General features: G+C 57.0%; 3 protein-coding genes across 8 annotated transcripts in view; all 3 read left to right on the top strand.

Moving 5' to 3' along the window:
- The first annotated feature begins 248 nt into the window (after nt 1-248).
- ACTG2 (actin gamma 2, smooth muscle) lies at nt 249-5015 on the top strand. Its single transcript, XM_057384053.1, has 9 exons — nt 249-1744; nt 2510-2681; nt 2767-2895; nt 2978-3088; nt 3651-3735; nt 3815-3976; nt 4072-4263; nt 4469-4650; nt 4762-5015. The coding sequence occupies exons 2-9, from the start codon at nt 2556-2558 to the stop codon at nt 4903-4905; spliced, it is 1131 nt and encodes a 376-aa protein (XP_057240036.1). The 5' UTR covers nt 249-1744; nt 2510-2555; the 3' UTR covers nt 4906-5015.
- Nucleotides 5016-5812: 797 nt separating this feature from the next.
- DGUOK (deoxyguanosine kinase) lies at nt 5813-8927 on the top strand. Of its 4 annotated transcripts, XM_057384047.1 has the most exons (7): nt 5813-5899; nt 6704-6816; nt 6895-7076; nt 7506-7653; nt 7956-8071; nt 8192-8291; nt 8495-8927. In XM_057384047.1, exons 1-7 carry the CDS (start codon nt 5821-5823, stop codon nt 8582-8584), a joined length of 828 nt encoding a protein of 275 aa, XP_057240030.1. In that variant the 5' UTR covers nt 5813-5820; the 3' UTR covers nt 8585-8927. The 4 variants fall into 4 exon arrangements, with proteins under 4 accessions (XP_057240030.1, XP_057240027.1, XP_057240028.1 ...); XM_057384044.1 differs by having other exon boundaries at nt 6704-7076; XM_057384045.1 differs by having other exon boundaries at nt 6704-7076; nt 8192-8305; nt 8495-8567.
- Nucleotides 8928-9885: 958 nt separating this feature from the next.
- Nucleotides 9886-19532, top strand: part of TET3 (tet methylcytosine dioxygenase 3) — a 31513-nt gene continuing 21866 nt past the window's right edge. The window contains exons 1-2 of one of the 3 annotated variants that reach the window (XM_057384056.1): nt 9886-10076; nt 10368-10522. In XM_057384056.1, the coding sequence (XP_057240039.1) occupies nt 10502-10522 (21 nt within the window). In that variant the 5' untranslated portion in view covers nt 9886-10076; nt 10368-10501. Of the gene's footprint in view, nt 10077-10367; nt 10523-14425; nt 14584-19209; nt 19417-19532 lie in introns of those variants that run through there. The other 2 variants (XM_057384057.1, XM_057384054.1) reach the window with 2 other exon arrangements.

The raw sequence follows: 19532 nt of genomic DNA, 5'->3' as shown, positions 1-19532 counted from the left end.
TTTCATGATTTTCACCAGCTTGGGGTCAAGGGTGTCTCTGGGACTTTGTCCTCCTGCCTTGGGTTGGGATGGGATCSTGCCACCGACTCTGTGCAGCCCCTGGCACAGCCGTGCTCCCTCCACATGGAGGAGCTGCTGCCTCCATCAATCCCCTATTCCCACCCCCACTCTGCTGGGTCTGGGGATAATTTCTTTTAAAGGGTTTTTTTTTCAGCATGTCATATATGGCAGCCTTTCCCCTTGCTGACCTCATGTTTGGCAGGGGCCCAGCCAGGCTGGGATGTGAGGTGGCAGCAGGAGCCTGGAGCTGGGGGCTTGGGGGGGTCACCAAGTGCACAGCCAGGGGACATACCCAGCCCCTGTGAGCTGTTTCCCAGGGAAAGGGAATAGCCTGGCAGAGCCATCCATGGGGTTGTTGGAGCTGTGGGGAGACTGCCCGTGCTGGGMGACCCCATGTGCCTGTCCTGCCCTGGGGAGTCAGAGACCAGGTTCTGTTCCCTYCCTCTGGGACCTGGTCATCCATGGGGGATATTCGAGTGTTGGGAGGACACTGTGTCCCTATCCTTGTCTTGCCCTGTGGGGTGACAGCCCAGAGTCCATTCCCTCCCTCTGGAACCATGGGGGACACGGGACCTTTGGGTAGCACCCTGTAGTTCCTTGTCACTGCACCAGTGCCAGGATGTCCCTGCCCTGGGCCCAGCTTGGGATCCTCGGGAGCAGGAGGCAGCCTGGGCCCTCTGTGCCTCAGTTTCTCTCGAGCCCCTGTAGCTCTGGAGAGTGACTCCAGGGCATCTCTCCTGCCTCCCCCGGGTGCTCCGGGAGACTCCCTGATGAGGGCCCGTTGTCCTTAAAAAGGCAGCTGGGAGTTTGGGAGCTGCTGGTTGGCCTCTGCCAGGGCCAGAGGGCTCTGCAGCTCTGCTCCTGCTGCCAAGGCTCCGCTGCAGGGCTGGCGGTGCCTCCGAGGCTGTGTCCGGGCAGGGGGGCTCAGGGACAGCACCCACATTGCCCCTTGGGGCTCTGAGCCCATCCCGCCTCCAAAATCCTCCCAGGAGAGATCAGAGCTGGGTGTACCCGCAGTGGGGATCGGGATTTGGACCCACAACTCCTGTCCTGGCTCAGGTCAGGATTTGGGGAATGAGGGGCTTTGGGATACCAAAAGCCCAAAAATGAGGGTGGAGAAAGAAAATCGCAAGGAGAGACATCTCAGAAGTGCTGGATGCCAGGGATGTGGGGGGAACTGAGGCCAGGAGGAGGCGATGCACCAACCCCGTGCATTTCCAGCGTCTCAGCAATGGCAAATTCCCATCCCAGCTCTGGYGTGTCCCCCACGACAGAGTCCCAACATCCACCTACAGCCAGGTGGGGTTTCTCCACACTTTACCCAGGAACTGGAGTTAGTTCCACCTCCTTTTTCTGAGCCTGTCGCTTATAAGGACTTGTGTCTCACTTGTTTATCAGAGCAGAGCCTAAAAGGAACGGGCTCACAACTGGGCTGTCGCCTCCCAAGCATCTCTACATACATTTTCCTACAATAATTAACTGTCCTGGGTCCTACCACTAGCCCAAGGTCAATTTAATGAAATAAAACACCTTATATGGCCATATGGCCAACACACCATCACTGAGCCTATTTAGGGTCTTTGTTTAGAGAGGATCCGCCTCTGAGGTTCCACGGGCTCACTGGTATTTATACCCACGACACATCGGGACTTGGTCCCAGAGGAAAGGAGCTCTCGCCTCTGCGGTGAGTACTGCCCTGCCCAGCCCTGCTTCCCTTTTTCCTTGGAGGAGAGCAGGAAGGAAAAACACCCATGGGGGTTTCAGGGTGGCCCAGCATTTATGGGGTGGCCCCAGCCCAGCTCGGTTTGCATGGCACAGAGAGGGTGCCAGCCCTGCCACAACCCCACAGCTGGGGCCTCCATGGAAGTGATGAGAGCTGGGCTGAGGCCAGAACAGGTGCTCTTCCACAAATTCCTGTGATTTGTGGTTTTTTGCTTTTTGGGCTCTTGCAAGGTTTTGCCTGYTTCCCTCTGGATTCAGAGCGCATCCTCTGGTGCAGGGGGCACCCCCTGGGAAGGGCTATTTTTTCCCCCATTTTTGGGAGTGGATGCAAGGACAGAGCAGCGAGAGGCTGCTGAGAGAACTGGATGAGAGGGCATCAGCTGCTACCCCGCTGGCCACTTTTGGGGAGCACCAGCAGGGCATGGCAACACCGGAGCTCCCTAGGGAGCATGGGCAGGACGCTTTGGCACCACTTTTGGGCACCGYCTGGAGAAGGATGGAGAAGCAGCATCAGCGTGGAGCAGCACCCATGGGAAACAAGCATCTCCCCCCTCCCAGCATGGCTGCACTGGGGTCAGACTATCTCTGGACATGGCCCACGGAGGATTTTGCAGGGCTGCCCATCCCCAAGGACTCCAACCCTTCCAACCCAAAGCTGGACGCAGTGGTGTGGGATAAATCCTGTTCTCCACCCACCATTTAACGCCACTTTCCCCCCTCGCCACAGCTTTATCCCCAGGTCCCCCTGACCACCGAGCGCTCCCAGCCCCACCATGTGTGAGGAGGAAACCACTGCGCTGGTCTGCGACAACGGCTCAGGCCTCTGCAAGGCCGGCTTTGCGGGTGACGATGCCCCTCGTGCTGTCTTCCCCTCCATTGTGGGGCGGCCCCGGCACCAGGTGGGTACCCAGGGGACCAAGGGCAGTCCCCACCCTGCTCTAATCACCAAAATGTGGCTAACGAGGCCCCTCTTGCCGGTGTTAGGGTGTCATGGTGGGCATGGGGCAGAAGGACAGCTACGTGGGCGATGAGGCACAGAGCAAGAGGGGTATCCTCACACTCAAGTACCCCATTGAGCACGGCATCATCACCAACTGGGATGACATGGAGAAGGTGAGATTCCTCCAGGAACGGGGAGTGGGTGCTCGCCCTCGCTTTGGTTTGGGGTAAGACCCCAATTCTTTGCCCATCTTAGATCTGGCACCACTCCTTCTACAACGAGCTGCGTGTGGCCCCGGAGGAGCACCCAACTCTGCTCACTGAAGCACCCCTCAATCCCAAGGCCAACCGGGAGAAGATGACCCAGGTAAGGCACTGCAGGACCCCTGGGGATGGGGTTGGACCCTCCAAAACTGCAGGAAGGGCTGGGGGATTAGGGGTTTTGTGGGGTGGAGGAGCAGGGTGGGGTGCCGCTTGGTGCTTGGATAAGGCCAGAGATCCCAGTGGGAGGTTCATTTGCCTGTGTGGCCCCAGAGGACTCTCRGCAGTGCCTGGATCCACAGGATTTGCCACACAAGGCACTGCCCCACCACATGTTCTCCATGCCATGCACAGCCCCACGTGACTGTGCAATGTGGTGACTCGTGTTTCCACGCTCTCCCTTGACCCAAGCTTTCCCACACCATGCTCTGACACACATCCCGTGAGTGCAGCTCAGGGATCCCCATCTTCTTCTCTGCCATGCGCTGACCCACGTGTCCGTGCAATGCAACCATCCACCTATTTTTCTGTTCATTGCAACAATCCCCGTGTTTTTCTATGCAATGCCTTAACCCTGAGAAGGCACAACCCCTGTGGGTCAGGATGGCATGGGCTGGGGACCACTGTGCTTGCCCCTAACCCACTGCCCCTCTCCCTTTCCCTCCCAGATCATGTTCGAAACCTTTAATGTYCCTGCTATGTACGTCGCCATCCAAGCCGTGCTCTCCCTCTATGCCTCCGGCCGCACCACTGGTGAGTAGGGGATAATTTGTGCTGGGGAAGGGGCCAAGGCAGCTTGGAGGGTCCTCTCTCACCTTCCTCCCTTTCCCAGGCATTGTCCTAGACTCCGGGGACGGTGTCACCCACAACGTGCCCATCTACGAGGGCTATGCTCTGCCCCATGCCATCATGCGTCTTGACCTGGCTGGCCGTGACCTCACYGACTACCTCATGAAGATCCTCACCGAGAGGGGCTACTCCTTTGTCACCACTGGTATGGGAACAGGGAGGGAGTGTGGGGAAATGGGGACCCCATGGTGCCACCACAGTGGAGCCGGGTTGAGCCTCTCCCGCCATTGTGTCCTGCAGCCGAGCGGGAAATCGTGCGYGACATCAAGGAGAAGCTCTGCTATGTGGCCCTCGACTTTGAGAACGAGATGGCCACAGCTGCCTCCTCCTCCTCACTGGAGAAGAGCTATGAGCTCCCCGATGGGCAGGTCATCACCATCGGCAACGAGCGCTTCCGCTGCCCTGAGACCCTCTTCCAACCCTCCTTCATCGGTAAGCCCACCCCCAATTCTCCCTGGAGTGGTTGCCCCATCCCTACCAGCAGGCAAACAGCTCCCGTGGGACCCCACAGAGGCATTTTGGGGCTCCCTCAAGTACTTTGGTGGGACAAACCCATAGGTGCCCCCATGACTCTTTTGAGGAGCCCTGAGGAGGCACAGGCTAGGGTCAGGGAGCTGACAGCCCCTTCCCACCTCAGGCATGGAGTCCGCTGGGATCCATGAGACAACCTACAACTCCATCATGAAGTGTGACATCGACATCCGCAAGGACCTGTACGCCAACAACGTCCTGTCCGGTGGCACCACCATGTACCCCGGCATCGCTGACCGCATGCAAAAAGAAATCACTGCGCTGGCTCCCAGCACCATGAAGATCAAAGTAGGTGTTGGAGGAGGGGGCCAAACTGTGGCCCCCRACACCTCAAATCCTCTCCTGGTGTGGGTTTGGGGGGGATAAGAGGGTGCATCCTAAGGGCTCCTGTCTCCACAGATCATTGCCCCGCCAGAGCGGAAGTACTCGGTGTGGATTGGAGGCTCCATCCTGGCCTCGCTCTCCACCTTCCAGCAGATGTGGATCAGCAAACCCGAGTACGACGAGGCCGGACCTTCCATTGTCCACCGAAAATGCTTCTAAGCCCCCTTCCCATCCCGTGGTGGCCACCCATGCCCAGGCTGGGGTGTCGCTCTCCTCCTCGGATCCTGCTGCTCCTCCCCACTGCCCACTGTGCATTAAAAAACCTTTTCTCCAGGCTCTGCACCTTTCCTGGGAGATGTGGGGGGTGGGGAGGGCTACATGGGGACAGAGGGTAATGGGGAAAAGGGTGGGGGAGCTCCAACCTCATGTTTGTACCCATGTTGTTCTGCTGATGACCTCAACTGTGCCTTGATGCCCCAGCCCCATGTCAATGCCCTTGACCTCATATTGATGACCCCAGCCCTGTGCTGATGGCCTCAATCCCATGTTGATGCCCCTGACCCTTTGCTGATGCCTTCAGCCATTRATACCCTCAGCATCACAATGGTGTCCCCATCCCTATATTGATGCCATCCTTGGGGGGATGCCCCTGACCCTGAGCTGGTGACCCCAACCCCATGTTGGAGACCCCAATGTTGTTTTGGTGACCTCAACCCCAYGTTGATGTCCTTGGCCTCATGCTGGTATCCCCAACCCCATATTGGTGCCCCTGACCCCATGTTGGGAACCCCAACACTATGTTGATGTCTTTGACACTGTGTTGGAGACCCCAACCCTGTGGACTGGTGACCCAAATCCCACTTCGATGYYGCTGACGCCGTGTTGGKAMCCCCAAMCCCACCCTGGGGCCCCCACCCCCCTTTTTTGTGCCCTGCCCTCTCTCCCCTAACCCCCACACTGCCTGGACGTGCTGTGCACAGATTATTCTTTGCATGAATTACCATTTGGCCCTCAGCCCCCCTGTTCCGCACCCCCGCCGCTGTTTCCGCCCTCCCGCCTTCCCCCCCGCCCACTTCCCGCGCGTTGACGTCACGGGGCGGTGGCGCGCGCCGCTCATTACCATGTCATTAGCATATGACGCGGGAAGGCGGAAGCGGTGGCGGGATGGGGCGGTGTGGGGTCGCCCTACGCCTGGCCCTGGAGGGGAATATCGGTACCGGAGGGGACACGGGGACCGAGGGAGCGGCGGGCCCTTGCAGGCGGGGCGCGGGCGCGGGGGCGGGAGCGGTGGGTTCGGGGCACGATGGAGGGGGGCGGCGCAGGCTGGAGCATCGCGGGTGCGAGTTAATTAATGTCTGAAATTAATTATCACTGCTAGAGGGGACACCCCAAAACCCCGCTCTCCTGGGAGATGGGGGAGGACACCCAGCCTTGTCTCTGGTTGCTGGAATTGGGATTGAGGGACACCCAGGCTCACCCAACATTCCCATGAGCCGGAATGGGGGGATACCCAAACTCACCCCAGCTCCCCAGGGGTCAGAGTGGAGTCACCCAGGCTTACCCCACATTCCCAGGAGCCAGGGTGGGRGTGACTCAAGCTTACCCCGTGTTCCTGGGAGCCAGAACAGGGGGGCTCCCATTCCAGGTGCTTGTGTGTGGAGACATGCAGGCTCACGAAGGGGGACACCCAGGYCTACCCCATGTTCCCACGATTTGGRGTGGGGGACACCCAGGCTCTCTTCATGTTCCCTGTAGCCAGAGCTGGAGGACACCCAGGCTCATCCTATATTCCTGAAAGCTGGGATGGAGACACATCCAGGATCACCCCAGGATTCCAAGATTTGGAGCAGGGGGACACCCTGTGTTACTTACCCGGTGTTACTGGGATTTGGAGGGGTTGGAACACCCCACATTCCCAGAGCCCAGAGCTGGRGGACACCCAGGCTCACCCCACTTTCCCTGGAGCCTTAATGGGAAGAACACCTGGGCTCACCCTGCTCTTCCTCCACTCTCACAGCTGTGGGGAAATCAACCTTCCTGAAGCTTCTAGGTGCCACCTTCCCAGAGTGGCACCTGGTGACGGAGCCCGTGGCACAGTGGCGCAAGGTGCCAGCTGGCAGCACTGCCCAGGTAACAGCGATTCTGGCTGCACCCTGGCTCCATCGGCACCACACCGGGACACCCTCATCCCCTGCTCTCCCTCCACAGGCATCTGTGGGTTCTGCTAACCTGCTCCAGATGATGTACCAGGAGCCAGCCCGGTGGTCCTACACCTTCCAGACCTTTTCCTGCATCAGCCGGCTGAAGGCAATGCTGGAACCACCAGACAAGGGGCTTCCTGAGACTCCCGCTGCCGTGAGGGTCTTTGAGCGTTCTGTGTTCAGTGACAGGTACCCAGCATCCCAAAAATAGCAGAGAAAGAGGGATGAAGGGAATGGATGGGATAGGTAGTATCAGCAGTACCTGGATTGTGACACTGGGCCCCCAGGGTGAGCAGAGCCACCGTCCCCAGTGACGCCCAGAGCGATGTTTAATTACAGGAATGGGATTCTTGGGTAATTTGGGGGTTCTTCAATGATTTTGGGGGCTGCCTGATCCTCACCCSTGTCTTGTGGTGGTGTGAAGCCATTTGGGTGATGCCATACTGGGTAGGGCTGAACGGTGTCTTGCACTGCATGTGCCTCAAATTAGGGATTTTCACCTCAACCACCTGCAGTTCCTTGTTGGTGCAAAAAGGCTAAAAAAAAAAAAAAAAGTTGTGAAGCCACCTGCATGTGGGGTGTCACAGCTGTCCAGTCCCATCTCTCTATCCCTTCCAGGTATGTCTTTGCCAAGAACCTCTTTGAGGCTGGGCACCTGACGCCTCTGGAATGGGCCATTTACCAGGATTGGCACGACTTCCTGCTGCGGCACCTGGGGCCCCACGCCACCCTCCATGGCTTCCTCTACCTGCGGGCCAGGCCCCAGGTGGGTGCTGGATGCAGCAGGCGACCCGGTCCCCTTGGATCCTTGCAGGCATCTGGAATTGCCAAAATGTTTGGCTTTAATTATAAGTCTCCATCCTGGAGGAGCAGGGCCTGTTCCTTTTCCCATGGGAATGTCAGTRGGAGTTTTGCTGATTCTAGAGTGGATTTTGGGGAAAGGGGGCTGCAGCATCTTCTGGGGTCCCTCCCATGATGCTGCTTTACCTGATATCCGTGTTCTTTCTGTCCCACTGATCTCCCGTTCCCATGCATCCCGTTCTCCCATCTCTCCCRTTATGCCCCCAGACGTGTCTGGAGCGGCTGCGGCGGAGGGCGAGGAGCGAAGAGGGTGGGATCCAGCTGGGATATCTGCAGCAGCTTCATGCCCAGCATGAGCACTGGCTGGTGGACAAGATCACCGAGTGAGTCACAGTTCATCCCCAGCACCTGGATGGCTGCAGCTTTGGGGTGACCCCCAATTTGGGGGTTTGTTATTTTTGGGTTGGGGTCTAATCGCTCCTCTCCTTCCCTCCCTCCTTCAGGATCCACTTTGCTGATGCACAGCATGCTCCTGTCCTGGTGCTGGATGTGGACAAGGACTTCGAGCAYGACGTGGCAATGCAGGGCGTCCTCATGGCACAGGTGGGGTGGCACAGGTGGGGTGGCTTCCTGGTGCTGGGAGTGCCATCAGAGCCATGCTGGCTCTGAGCCTCCACCTCTGCTTCAGTTTTCCGTGGAAAAAATAACTTCCACATCGTGGGTCTGAGATGCTTTAAACCTCAGCCATCCCAGTGCCATTCCTGCACCMTCCCAGGGCCATACCCTGAGTCAGATTCTCCCTGCAGGTGGAGGCCTTTGTGACATCTCTGAGCACTGACACTTTGCTGTCACATCCCARCCCTCTTGGAGCAGGGGCAGGGGCATCATCTGCCTGAAGATTCTGATCCCAAGGACAAGGGACAAGTCCTGATCCCCAGCCTGTTTGTCCTGGGTGAGGGGTGGATTTGTGTTGCTGCTGGAACGGTTTAGAGGTGGATCCTCGGAGGTGCAATCGTGTGATGAGTTTTGGGGGGGAGGGGGACTCCCCTTGCTCTGGTGACCAGGTCATAACTGACGGCCTCCCCATCATTAGGGACCCACAGCTGGGGATGCTCCCTAGGATTTAATRTGCTAGTTGAATCCAATGGAAAAGCTCTGTGTTTAAGTTACACTTAACTCCCACATTTTTTTTATTTTGTATCTAATTTTTTTCCCTTAAATTAAAAAGATATAATTGTCGAGCTCCTCTTTGTCTTGAACCAGGAGAAATGGAGAGTGGGGGTGGCTCTRCAGAGGAAATGACAGGACATTATTCCCCAATTTTGAGGTGTTGTGATGGGGGGAAAAACAGTGCCCTGGGGCTTTCCCAGGCGTGGGTCAGGCTGGGCTGGATTTGGGAGAAAACCAAGGGCATTTGGCACCTGCTGGGAGGGATTGCTGGGGGAGGAATTGGATCTTTAGGTGGACACCGAAAGGAGGGGGGAAATGGTGCTTGGCCTTTGGGGGGCTTAGGGGATGTGAGACCCTGCATAAACAGAGTGGGGGGGGACCTGCCCCAGAGGAAGCAGGGGGTTACTGTGATGGGGGGCTGGGGCTTGTGGTGGGGGGATTTGGGGGGCTGGGGGGAAGGGAAGGGGTTGTGGGGTAGGATATGGAGAGGGGAGCACAGGAGCCAGGCTGCCACCCCCTGGAGTTTTCTCCAGCGACCCTCCAATAACACAAAGCAAGACCTGCACAAGAYGCCACTAATCATCCTAAAAAAGCCACAGAGGAGTCACAGCTGAAGATCCTATAAAAAGAAAGAAAAAAACCAACACGGTAGTGCAATCCCTCTGACAATCCTATGAAAAGAACCTGGTGCACCCCAACATCTAGTGACCCTACAATAATAACCCAGTGCACTGCCAACTACAAAACCCCAAAATAACAACCCAGCGTGCCCCTACACTCAGTGACCCTAACAACAACAACCCTACAACAAACACCCCCACAACCCCCTCCCCAACGTACATTCCCCCTTCTCCCCGGTTCCCCCAAACTCGTCCACCAACTCCGGGGCGCACCCCCACAACCCCCGAGGCTGTAGATGCCCCCCGAGTGCAAAGGCAGCCGAGGGGTGGCTGCGGGCGCTGCCCCGGAGCCCCACGGCCGCCCGGCGGGTCCCCCCGAGCGGGCTCTGCAGAACAAAGGAAGCAGCAGAGCAGGAGCGGCAGCAACAACGTGCGGCAGCTCCGCCGCGAGTCCCCTCGGGGTGCCGGGGACATCCAGAGCCGCCTGCCAACCCCTCTTTGCCGACCCCACCATCCCCCGCCGCCGGGCGTGCGCTCAGCACCGGGGCGAGCCCCCCTAGCCCCCGTTCCCAAGGGGGGCCGTACCCCTTTTTTTCCGGTAACGCTCTTTATATCTAAATTTGGGGAGGAGGGGAGGTCTAAAGTTGCCGGTGCGTGGCTGAAGTTATGAAGTTGTGCTAAGATGCGCGGTTTTGAGTGGGAAAAGCGAAAAGGAAAACGGAGTTGGAAAAATAAGGGTGGGATTAGAAGCGGGGAGGCAGCACCCCGTTTTGGGGGCAGTTTKGGGGCAGGAGGGGTGGGGAGTCAGCGGGGCCGCCCCCGGGCTGGAATCAGCGTGGAAATTAAAAGTCGGGGTGACTCGCGGCTTCCTTCGGTTCTGTCCCCACAGAACTCGCCGGTGTCCCCAGGGCGGGGGACACGGTGACTGCGGGATGTCCCTGTCGATGGACACCCAGCAGCCCGGGCCAGCCGCCGCTTCCCCCCCGGCGGGTGGGAGCCCAGAAATCTAAGGCTGATCCCGGGATGGAGATGGATAGGCACGAGGTGAGTGACCCCCAGCTCCCCCAAACCCATCCATTCCCCTCCTCCCCATACCTTCACCTTTTCGGGCTGATTTGTGGCCCCTTTGCGGCGGTTGTAAAGTCACCGTGACTTGGAGGGGGGGGATCATCGGAGTGGGCAGGGAAAGCCCCTTCTTGGTTGGTGGATGGGTTTATTTTTTTAAGGGTATTTCCGTGGGAAATGGGACTTTCTGCTGCCTGAAAGGTTACTTTGTTGCCTTAAACCTCCACAAAATTTCAGTTCATCCCTGGAGCGTCCCCAAAACACCACCGTACAATGGGTGGGAGCAGGACTTTGGAACAAAATCCACCTTGAAACTGAACTCCTTGGAATTTCTTGGCCAGAAAGAGCAAAACGCTCACAGAACCCACCCGGGTGCTGTCGGGGGGGAGTTCCCCAAAAATAAAGGGGTGGCAAAGAAGGGGAAGATAGAGACATGCCCAGGGGGAGCATCTTGGAGTTAACAAGTTGTGGCACTTTCTCCACCAAAAATTCTAACGCCTCCCTTCAGCACTTCTGGTTTTACCGGCTGGGGTGGTTGTAACCAGGATCTCTCGCCTTGTGCCTGTCATGCCCACGCAAGAGACAGGCAAAAGAGGGGTGTACTCCAGCTGGGGAGGTCTCCATTGTGGGAGGGATAAATATCTACTTGGGGTTGATTTTTGGTGTTCCACTCTGCCCCAAATTTGCTACTGCTTTGGGTTTTTTTGTGGTATTCAGAGGTGAGCAGCTGTCCTGAGCCTCTGAGTTGTATCTGGCAGGTCTTTCCCTTGGAATGGCTGGTGGGAGGGTGGGATGGGGTGCTGGGGATATTGGGACACGTGGCTCAGCCAGCACTTGGCATACAGTGAGGCAAGGGAAGGACTTTGCCCTTGGCAAAATGCTGGTTAAAACTGATGGTGAGGATTTGTCCCTGGCACTTTTCCAGGGAGGATATGGTGAAAAAGATGATTTATAAGGATGCTGCCAGAGCCAGGGGCAGCAGCAGTGGGATCCCCCAGGAACCCGCTCCAGGCTGGCCCTGGTGGTGCTGGTGGCTGAGAGAAGGGTGTGCCACAATTCCCACGTCCCAGCGTCTTTCCTGGGGTGGTTTGGCAGACAGAGCCAGTTGGGCAGACAGCCTCTTCCCAGCACCAGTTCCACAAGTTTCTCTGGCTCARCCAGGCCCAGGAAAGCTGGTGTCTGCCATTGCACCTCCATTGCTGGAGTTGTGCTCCTGCAGTCTCCCTTGGGAGTTGATTTCTTGGCGATATGTCCCCATCCCTGAGGGCTTGGGAAAGGAGGAGGAGGAGGAGGAGGAGGAGGAGGGAAGATACCAGATGTCAAGGTTTGGCTCCGCTCCCCATCATAGCGCTTTGTCAGACTCTCTCCTGCCCTCCCAGCTCTGGATGTCTTTTCCATTTGCATAACTAATCAACTGGGTCTTGGGGAACCTGCTTGTTACTGTGGAACACCCAGCACAACCTCACTCTGTGCTGGGAGCCACCAGCGTCCACCCAAACCACCCTGGCTGCCAGAGGGAAGGATGCTCCAACCATCTCCCTCAGCTTTGGGGACAAACCCGAAATAAATCCCACAGAAAACTCCATTCCCAGCAGGAATGGTCACACAAAGCCCCTAAAACCCCTTTGTTGGGTGGTGGTGATGGGATGTGGTGCAGCTCGAGGTGTTCCTGGCATGTCCCTGGTGCATTCCTGGCATTTGGAATTGAGAGCCCCTAACTGAATTTGGCAGTCTGTCTCGGGGCCAAGTGTTGGAGATTAGGGATAATCTCATTTAAAGCATTACTAATAAAAGTGACTGAATTTGTCCATCTTGGGGACTTTTCCTGGAGGGTTGAGGTGGGATTTTTTTTTCCCCAGTGTAAAATTGCCCCAAAACATGTCTGGCATCCCCCMAAAAAAGCATCAGGGTGATGGATGGGATGCAGGACCGTCTGGAGTTTGGCTCATTTTCATTCAGCACATCCCACTGTCACCTGCAGGACATCACCCACCTGTCAGGGACTGCCCCCAGATAATCCAAAGGGATTCTCACCGTCTCCATGCCTCTAATGAAAATATTCCCAGTCTTGGCTGTGATGTGAACAGCTAAAAGGACTTGGGATCAAATCTGATGGATGCTGGCGAATGCTGGAGCAGAGGAGGAGGATGGGAGGAAAGAGGCATCTGTCAGAATTAAATCCCTGTTGTGCTTTTTACAGAGAATTTTTGCCCAGCAGAGCCAAGCTGGGCTAGGCAAAGGGGGTTTGCAACCCRGAGCACCGCCATGTGAGGCTGGAAATTTGGGGAAAACCAGTTCCTGGCTCCACTTTATCCTATTTATTCCCATGGGAGTCAGGTTGCTCAGAGCAAAGGTCGGATCCCAGTGGGCTCTTGGCTTATGTGTGGCCTTTTTGGGAAGAGATGAGCTCCAGAGAATACTGCAGGGAAGGAGATGTCAGGTCTGTGCTTGCGCTTCCACCTGCACTCAGGATCCGATTTATCCAAGCCACTGGACATTTAATGGGCTCCTCAGATAAGTCCTTCTGCCACAAATTCCTCTGGAAAACAGTTTTCCAGGGAASAGTTTGGGAATTTTGAGTTTGTAGCTGTTTTGCTGGTGATTTAGCTGAGAACAGACTTGGAAAACTTCAGGCACTCCAGSAGTATCACTTCCAAACCTGGACGGGGAAGTTTTTGGGGTAATTTGCATTTCTGCTCCCCTTTTTCCTTCTCTCTCTCCATTTCCCCCAAAATACTTCTGTACATTGTAGGSAGACGGGCCACCTCCAGCAGGGGTGGGCAAAGCTGGAACTGAATTCCATCAGGACTTTTTCAAGGATCCAGCCCCACCTTAATCCTTTCACYGTCCAATTTCCACTGTTTTTCCCATGGGAAAACACCTGCATTCCCCCCTTTCTTCACCAGGGCCTGGATTTCGGGGAAAAAGGTGCAACCAGACAACATGCATGTTTTTAGAGGCAGATTTAAATGTTTCAAAGGTTTGATGTCCCCAAATKAATTAGGAACCCAAATTAGTGATGTCCCCAAAATTAATGATGTCCCCAATTTGATGAGGGCTCCAAATGATCAATGTTCCCAAATTAACCCAACCAAATTAATGTACAAAAATTAACAAGGTTGCCAGGGGTTTAATGGCAGGAAAATATTGGAGGGATAGGGTGTAAAGAGCGTTTTTGGGGCTCTCCCTGGCTGTTCTCAGGGGGCCTGTGGCTCCCACCYCCCCGTGTGGGCTGATGCCTCAGTTTCCCAGGGGGACAATCAAACAGTGACCAGGGCTTGGGGGTCCTGTTACCCCATTTTGAGGGCTGTGGGGTCATGTCTGTGTTCATGTCCCCCTTGTGTGTCACCTTGTGTCCCTCCCTGTGTCACGGCTGTCCCCTCCTTTCCTTCTCCAGTCTCCCCCAGTGCCCTCTCTCCTGTGTCCTCTGTTCCTCCCCATATCCCCCCGGTGTCCCCGTGTCCCCTCCAGTGTCTTCCTCCGTGTACCCCACGCCACCCCGCCCATGTCCGCGCTCCCCTTGGCTGCTCTTGGGGCTCCTGTGMCTGCTCCCACTCCCCACGTGGGCTGGTGCCTCAGTTTCCCGGGGAGACAATCACACAATGACCGTGGTTTGGGGGTGCTGTTATCCATTTTTGGGGGGTGTGGGGTCGCGTGTCCGTGTCCCCTCCGCGCCGAGTCCGTGTCCGCATCCCCCCCCGTGTCCCCCTCATGTCCCCGCTCCTGCGCAGCGCAGGGAACGGGCGGGCGGTGCCACTGCGTGGGGACGGGGGGGGGGGTTGCGCGTGGGGGGAAAAAGGAGGAGGAGGAAGAAGAAGAAGGAAGAGGAGGAGGAGGAGGAGGAAGGAGGGAAGAAGGGAAGAAGAGGAGGAGGAGGAGAAGAGGGGGAGCAGGGATGCGGCGCTCATTCCCCCCCTCGGTTGCAGCGGGGCGGCGGTGAGGGAGAGCGGAGGAGAGGGAGACAAGATGGCTTCCTCCTGAGGGCCGGCGCCGTGCGGGGCCGGCGGGGGCTGCGGGGGCAGTGCGGGGGCAGCGGCGAGGTAAGCGCACCCCTTCCCCCCCAAAACACCCCCTCTGCACCCCCTCAACACCTCCCCAAAAAATAATCCCCCTTCGGGCTTGCGGGGCGGTGCAGGGGAGGTTAAAGCCGCCCTCCCCCCCACCCCCCCGCGGTGTTGGCGGCCCCGCGGGGCCGCGAGGACAAAGCGGCGGGGCCTGGGGAGGGACACACACCCCGCGCCCCCTCCCCCGTTTGGGGGCTGTTTTCCTTCTTTTATCCCGTTCTATCCAGCWTTGCTTCGTGGCGGGGGTGGTCAGGGGTGGGAGGACGATAAGCCTTAAGGTGCACACCCCCATAGTTATTCCCCCGTGTGCTTCTCGCTTTTATTAATTATTATTTATRCTAATTGATCCCGTCCGTCCCCTAAATGTGCTGAGCTCAGAGGTACGGCGGGTGATGCGAACAAGGGCGATGAGGTTCCCCGCCGTGACGTCACCGTGACRTCACCCGACCGGTGGCAGCTGTCATCCCTCGCCGTGACGAGGACCCGGGGTCCGGTGCAGGCACCCCCCGCTTTTTGTCACGCCGGCAACGACAGGGGCGGGATGGAGGTGGGGAGAAAAAGCAGCTTGTCCTCTTCAGAGGGACAGAGATTTCGGTTATCCCAGTGCCAAGAGCGGCGTGATGTGGTGGCGGGCAGGGCTCCGACCAGCTGCGGGTGCTGGTGGTTCCCAGGGATGTCGCTGAGGTCAGGGGAGAGCATTACCAAAACGTGCGGCCACCCCAAAGTTTGGAGTCGGCGGTGAGCGGCTTTTGGCACCACGTGYTTTTGCAGGGATGGGGATGCTTCAGATCTCGTACCCGGGATGCGCTGGCGCGTGTGCCCGCCAACGCTGTAGCTGCCACTGTAGCGGCGGATGCTGTGCAAAAAAAAAAATCACAGAGCCCGTGGCAGGTGCCGGGGCGGTGGGTTCGGTGCCGTGCAGTGTGCCAGGATGCAGTGGGCAGAGGTGCAGCCCCGAGATTGCATCATGCTGGGAAGGGCTGGGCAGCACCGGAGCAGAGTCCTTGCAGGTTGTTAGGGTGACCCCATAAACAAGCCCCACTCTTGGCCTTTGGCACCTCATTAGCTGTGACTAGGTTTGTTTTTCGGATTGCCCAACATGGACTCTTTTTCACAGGTAATTAAGGGGGAAGGTGGCTCTGAGGAGGAAACCTGGGATCTGGGGAAGGCAAAATGTATGTGTCCCCAACATTTTGGCGTTTCCTTGGGGGGCTTTGCTGGCCCCATTGGGAATGGGGATGGCAAAGTGGTGGCACAATGGCTCTGTGACACGTGGTTGTGCTGTAGGTCTGTGTCTCAAACAAGCCCTTCCTGGGGTGTCCCTGGCACTGCCACACTAGGAGTGAGCTGTCCCTGTGGCACTGGGTTACCCAGTCCCCTGCATGCATGTGCAGAAGTCCCCAGTCCCTATCCCCATAGCAGCAGGGTTCTTGGTCCGCGGTTCTGCATGTGCTGCAGTCACCAGTTCTTGTCCCACGGCATTGGGGTCCCTGCTCCCTTGTCTGCATGTGCTGCGGTGCCTGGTCCCCATTTCCATGCCATTGGGATATTCAGACTCCTTCCTGCATGTACCAGTGTTTCCAGTCTCCATTTTTACATTATTGGGGTCTGTGGTCCTTTGCCAGTGTGTGTTCCTGGTCCCCATCCATGTGATAYTGGTGTCCTCAGTCCCCTGCCTGTATGTGCCAGAGTTCCCTGTCCCTGTGGCAGTGTGTGTCCTTGTCCCTGTGGCATTGGGGTCCCCGATTCCTTGCCTGTTTCCTGCCAGTTTTCCAGTCCCCAGCCCCACTGCATCAGGATCCTTGGTCACTTCTTGTGTGCGCCAGTGTCCCCAACCCTATGTCAGCAGTGTCTGTTGTCCCCCACCTGTGCACACTTGGGTCCCTGCTCCTTGTTTTTGCAGTGTTGGCATTCCCAGTCCCTTCCCTGCATGTGAAGGGTCCCTGTCCTCATTACCATGTCATTGGAGTCCTCAATCTCTTGCCTGCATGTGCAGGGCTCCCGTGTCCCCATTCTCATGCCATCAGGGTCCCAGTGCTATTTCTTACATGTGCTGGTCTCCCTTGTCACTTGTGTCCTGGTGACATTGGGGTCCTCGGTCCCCTGCCTACATGTGCCAGCTTTCCCTGTCTGTGTGCCTATGGCAGTGGGGTTCATTCCCACAGTGTCCCTCACTCCACATGCATGCAGGGAGTCTTCTCAAGTGGATGTCAGTAAAKGGGCCAGCAGTGAAACCCACCGTCCCCTTGACCCCACTGCAGGTCGAGATGTGGGCTGGGATGAGGGAGATGCCCCCAAATCCCTCCTGGGGACACCCTCCTGCTCCCTGCTCTGCCAGGGCTTTAATCTTGGTACTTTGAGCTCTGTGTAAAAGGTTGCTAGACCGTTTCTGAGGATGAAAGAGCTTTTTTAATTTATCCCCCCACTCCCTGGGCTGGTATCCAAGGGGAGATGAAATGAAATGGGAAGAGGCTGGAGGTGAAACAGCTGTGATCAGCTCTGTCCCGGCTCCACATCTGCCTGCCACACCACTGCCAGCCCCGCAAACCCAGCTCAGCCCCTATTTTCTTCTCTGTCCCGGGGCCAAAATCCTCTTTCTCGGGAGCCAGGATGCCAGCAGCGGGGTGGCCTGGGATTTGCAGGCAGGGCTGTTGGAGGGAGTCATGTCGCAGGGACAATGCGGCGTGTTTGTTTTGCTACAGCTAAAATGGCAGTTCTTGAGGGGAAAAAAAGAGAGCGAGAGCGAAGTGCTTCTGAACATCCAGTCACCGCATCTTTTGATTACATGAGATTTTGCTGTCGAAGGGGGGAGCTGGGGACCATGAGCTCCTGAGCCTGCAGTTCCCATTGCAGCCAAATGAGGGAAAAAAAAAATTCCAAACCACCCCGAGCCCTGAAAATGCTGTTAAAAAAAAAAAAAAGGATTGGAGCAAGTTGTAATTGCTGCCGTTTTCAGTGCGGAGGCTGGGAATGCTGTGKGGTGGCTGGAGGGTTTGTCACCTCAGGGCTCGTGGCACAACCCCACTGATTGCAACTGCTTCCCAGCCTGGCTGGAAAGCATGGAGAAACATCCTGGGAGCCGCAGCCCTCAGTGCTGGGATGTAGCAGGGAATGAGGAGAAACAGAGCGAGGGGCTCTGAAGATCCTGAGACTCTGAGGAACCCAGTGGTGTTGCAATTAAGGCCTCTGCATTAAAGGCAGTTGCATTGAAGCTGCTGCACTTGAAGCTCTAGCACCTAAATCCGCACCAATTAATGCTGTTGCAGTTAAAGCCCTGGCACTTAATTAACACCATCACTGCACCAGCCTTTGTGGTGGTGCTAGCTTCTCCCACCCAAGCTGAGTATCTCCATGAGCTTTCCCAGTTGGCATGGCTGGTGCTGGAGCACACTTGGAACACATTGGGAACACCCTGTCTGCCAGCTGGATCACACTGAGAGCATCCCGCCTGCCTTCCAGAGCACACTGGGAGTGCATTGGGAGTGCACTGGGAGCACATTCTCTGCTGGCTGGATCACACTGCCTGCCTTCTGGAGCACACTGGGAGCTCGGTRTCTGCCCTGTGGATCATGCTGCCTATCCTCTGGATCACACTGCCTACCCTCTGGATCATACTGGGAGCATGCTGTGAGCACACTGGAAGCATGCTGCCTGCCCTCTGGATCACACTGCCTCCCCTCTGGATCACGCTGCTGGCCGGAGCACGCTGCCTACCCGCACATGGCTTTTTTTAGGTTTACAAACATGACGGCCCCGTGCACGCGCCGCTTCCCCCCCTTCTTCCCATGAGTCATCAACCCCATCACGGGGGCCAGGGAAGCTGGAGGCAGCGTCGGCACTTTCGCTGTGCTGCTGACCCCAATGAGGGGAAAAAAAAAAAAGCAAAATCAGACTGGTTTTCTGTTCTTTTATCATTCCCTTTTCCACTTTTGGCAAGTGAGATGGGGAGGATGTGAATGGTGGCCGTGGCTGCCATTCTGGCTTGTGGGTTGTGCGTAATGAGGTGTTTTTGGAGAGGGCCTCGGCACTGGTTGGAGGGTGGGAAGAGTTGAAATACCACTGTCTTCCTCACCCTTTGTTGGTTCTGTTTCCTTAGTATTGGATTTAAGGTGGTGCTGGTTGGTGTGGTTTTGGGGATGGGTGAGGTWTTAGGGGGAAAAAGCTGGTGAGACTCCAGAATGTTGGCAGAGGGGCTGGTAAGACTCCTTGGGGCCCAGCAGTGCCAGTGAGCGTGGAGATGCTGAAGCCCCTGCGCTGAGCTCATGGGCTGAGGTGGCTGTGGTGACTCAGCAGTGCTGGTGCTGACTCAGCAGTCTCAGSCCCTGGAGAGGCAGTGGGATAGCAGGAGAGCTTGAAATTTTTGGGCAGAAAAAGGGACTTTTTTGTACAGCGTGCTGCAGTTTGCTGATGCCGAGCCAGTATCCATGCTGCCAACATATCTTCCATCTTGTGCGCCTTCCTCCAGCTTTGGAAAAGGGATTTCATCCAAAGGGGTCGCATCTCCCACCTGCCATGAGATGCTTTTCCCTGCAGGAGATGCTTTTCCCTGCAGGAGATGAGTTGTAGCAGTGAAACCAGCTCTGGGTTTGGCAGAGGCAGCGTTTTCCCCGCTCCCAGATGGGGCAGGGCCCAGCTCCCACTCATCTCCCAGCTCCTGCCTACCGTCACGCTGCCGACTTGCCCGTGCTTGCCGGGTGGGAGGGCTGTGGCATACATGATTCTTCTCCTTCTCCTCCTCCTTTGCTGAAGGCCAGGCTGTGTGGTGGCAGCGGCGTGAGAAGCCCCACGTCCCGGGGAGGGCGGGCACAGGTATGATGGGATGGGGATGATCTGGAGGGAAGCTGAGCACCCATGGATRCTGGATGACACATCTGAGACTTGCACCTGGGGACCAGGAAGGTGCAGGGATCCCTTCTCTGTTTAAA

This window comes from Malurus melanocephalus, unplaced genomic scaffold (genome assembly GCF_030028575.1).
Source record: "Malurus melanocephalus ecotype Western Australia unplaced genomic scaffold, MMel_1.1 scaffold_681, whole genome shotgun sequence".
NCBI lineage: Eukaryota > Metazoa > Chordata > Aves > Passeriformes > Maluridae > Malurus > Malurus melanocephalus.
Note: the sequence above shows the minus strand (reverse complement) of the source record. Positions and strands in the feature narration are given on the sequence as shown.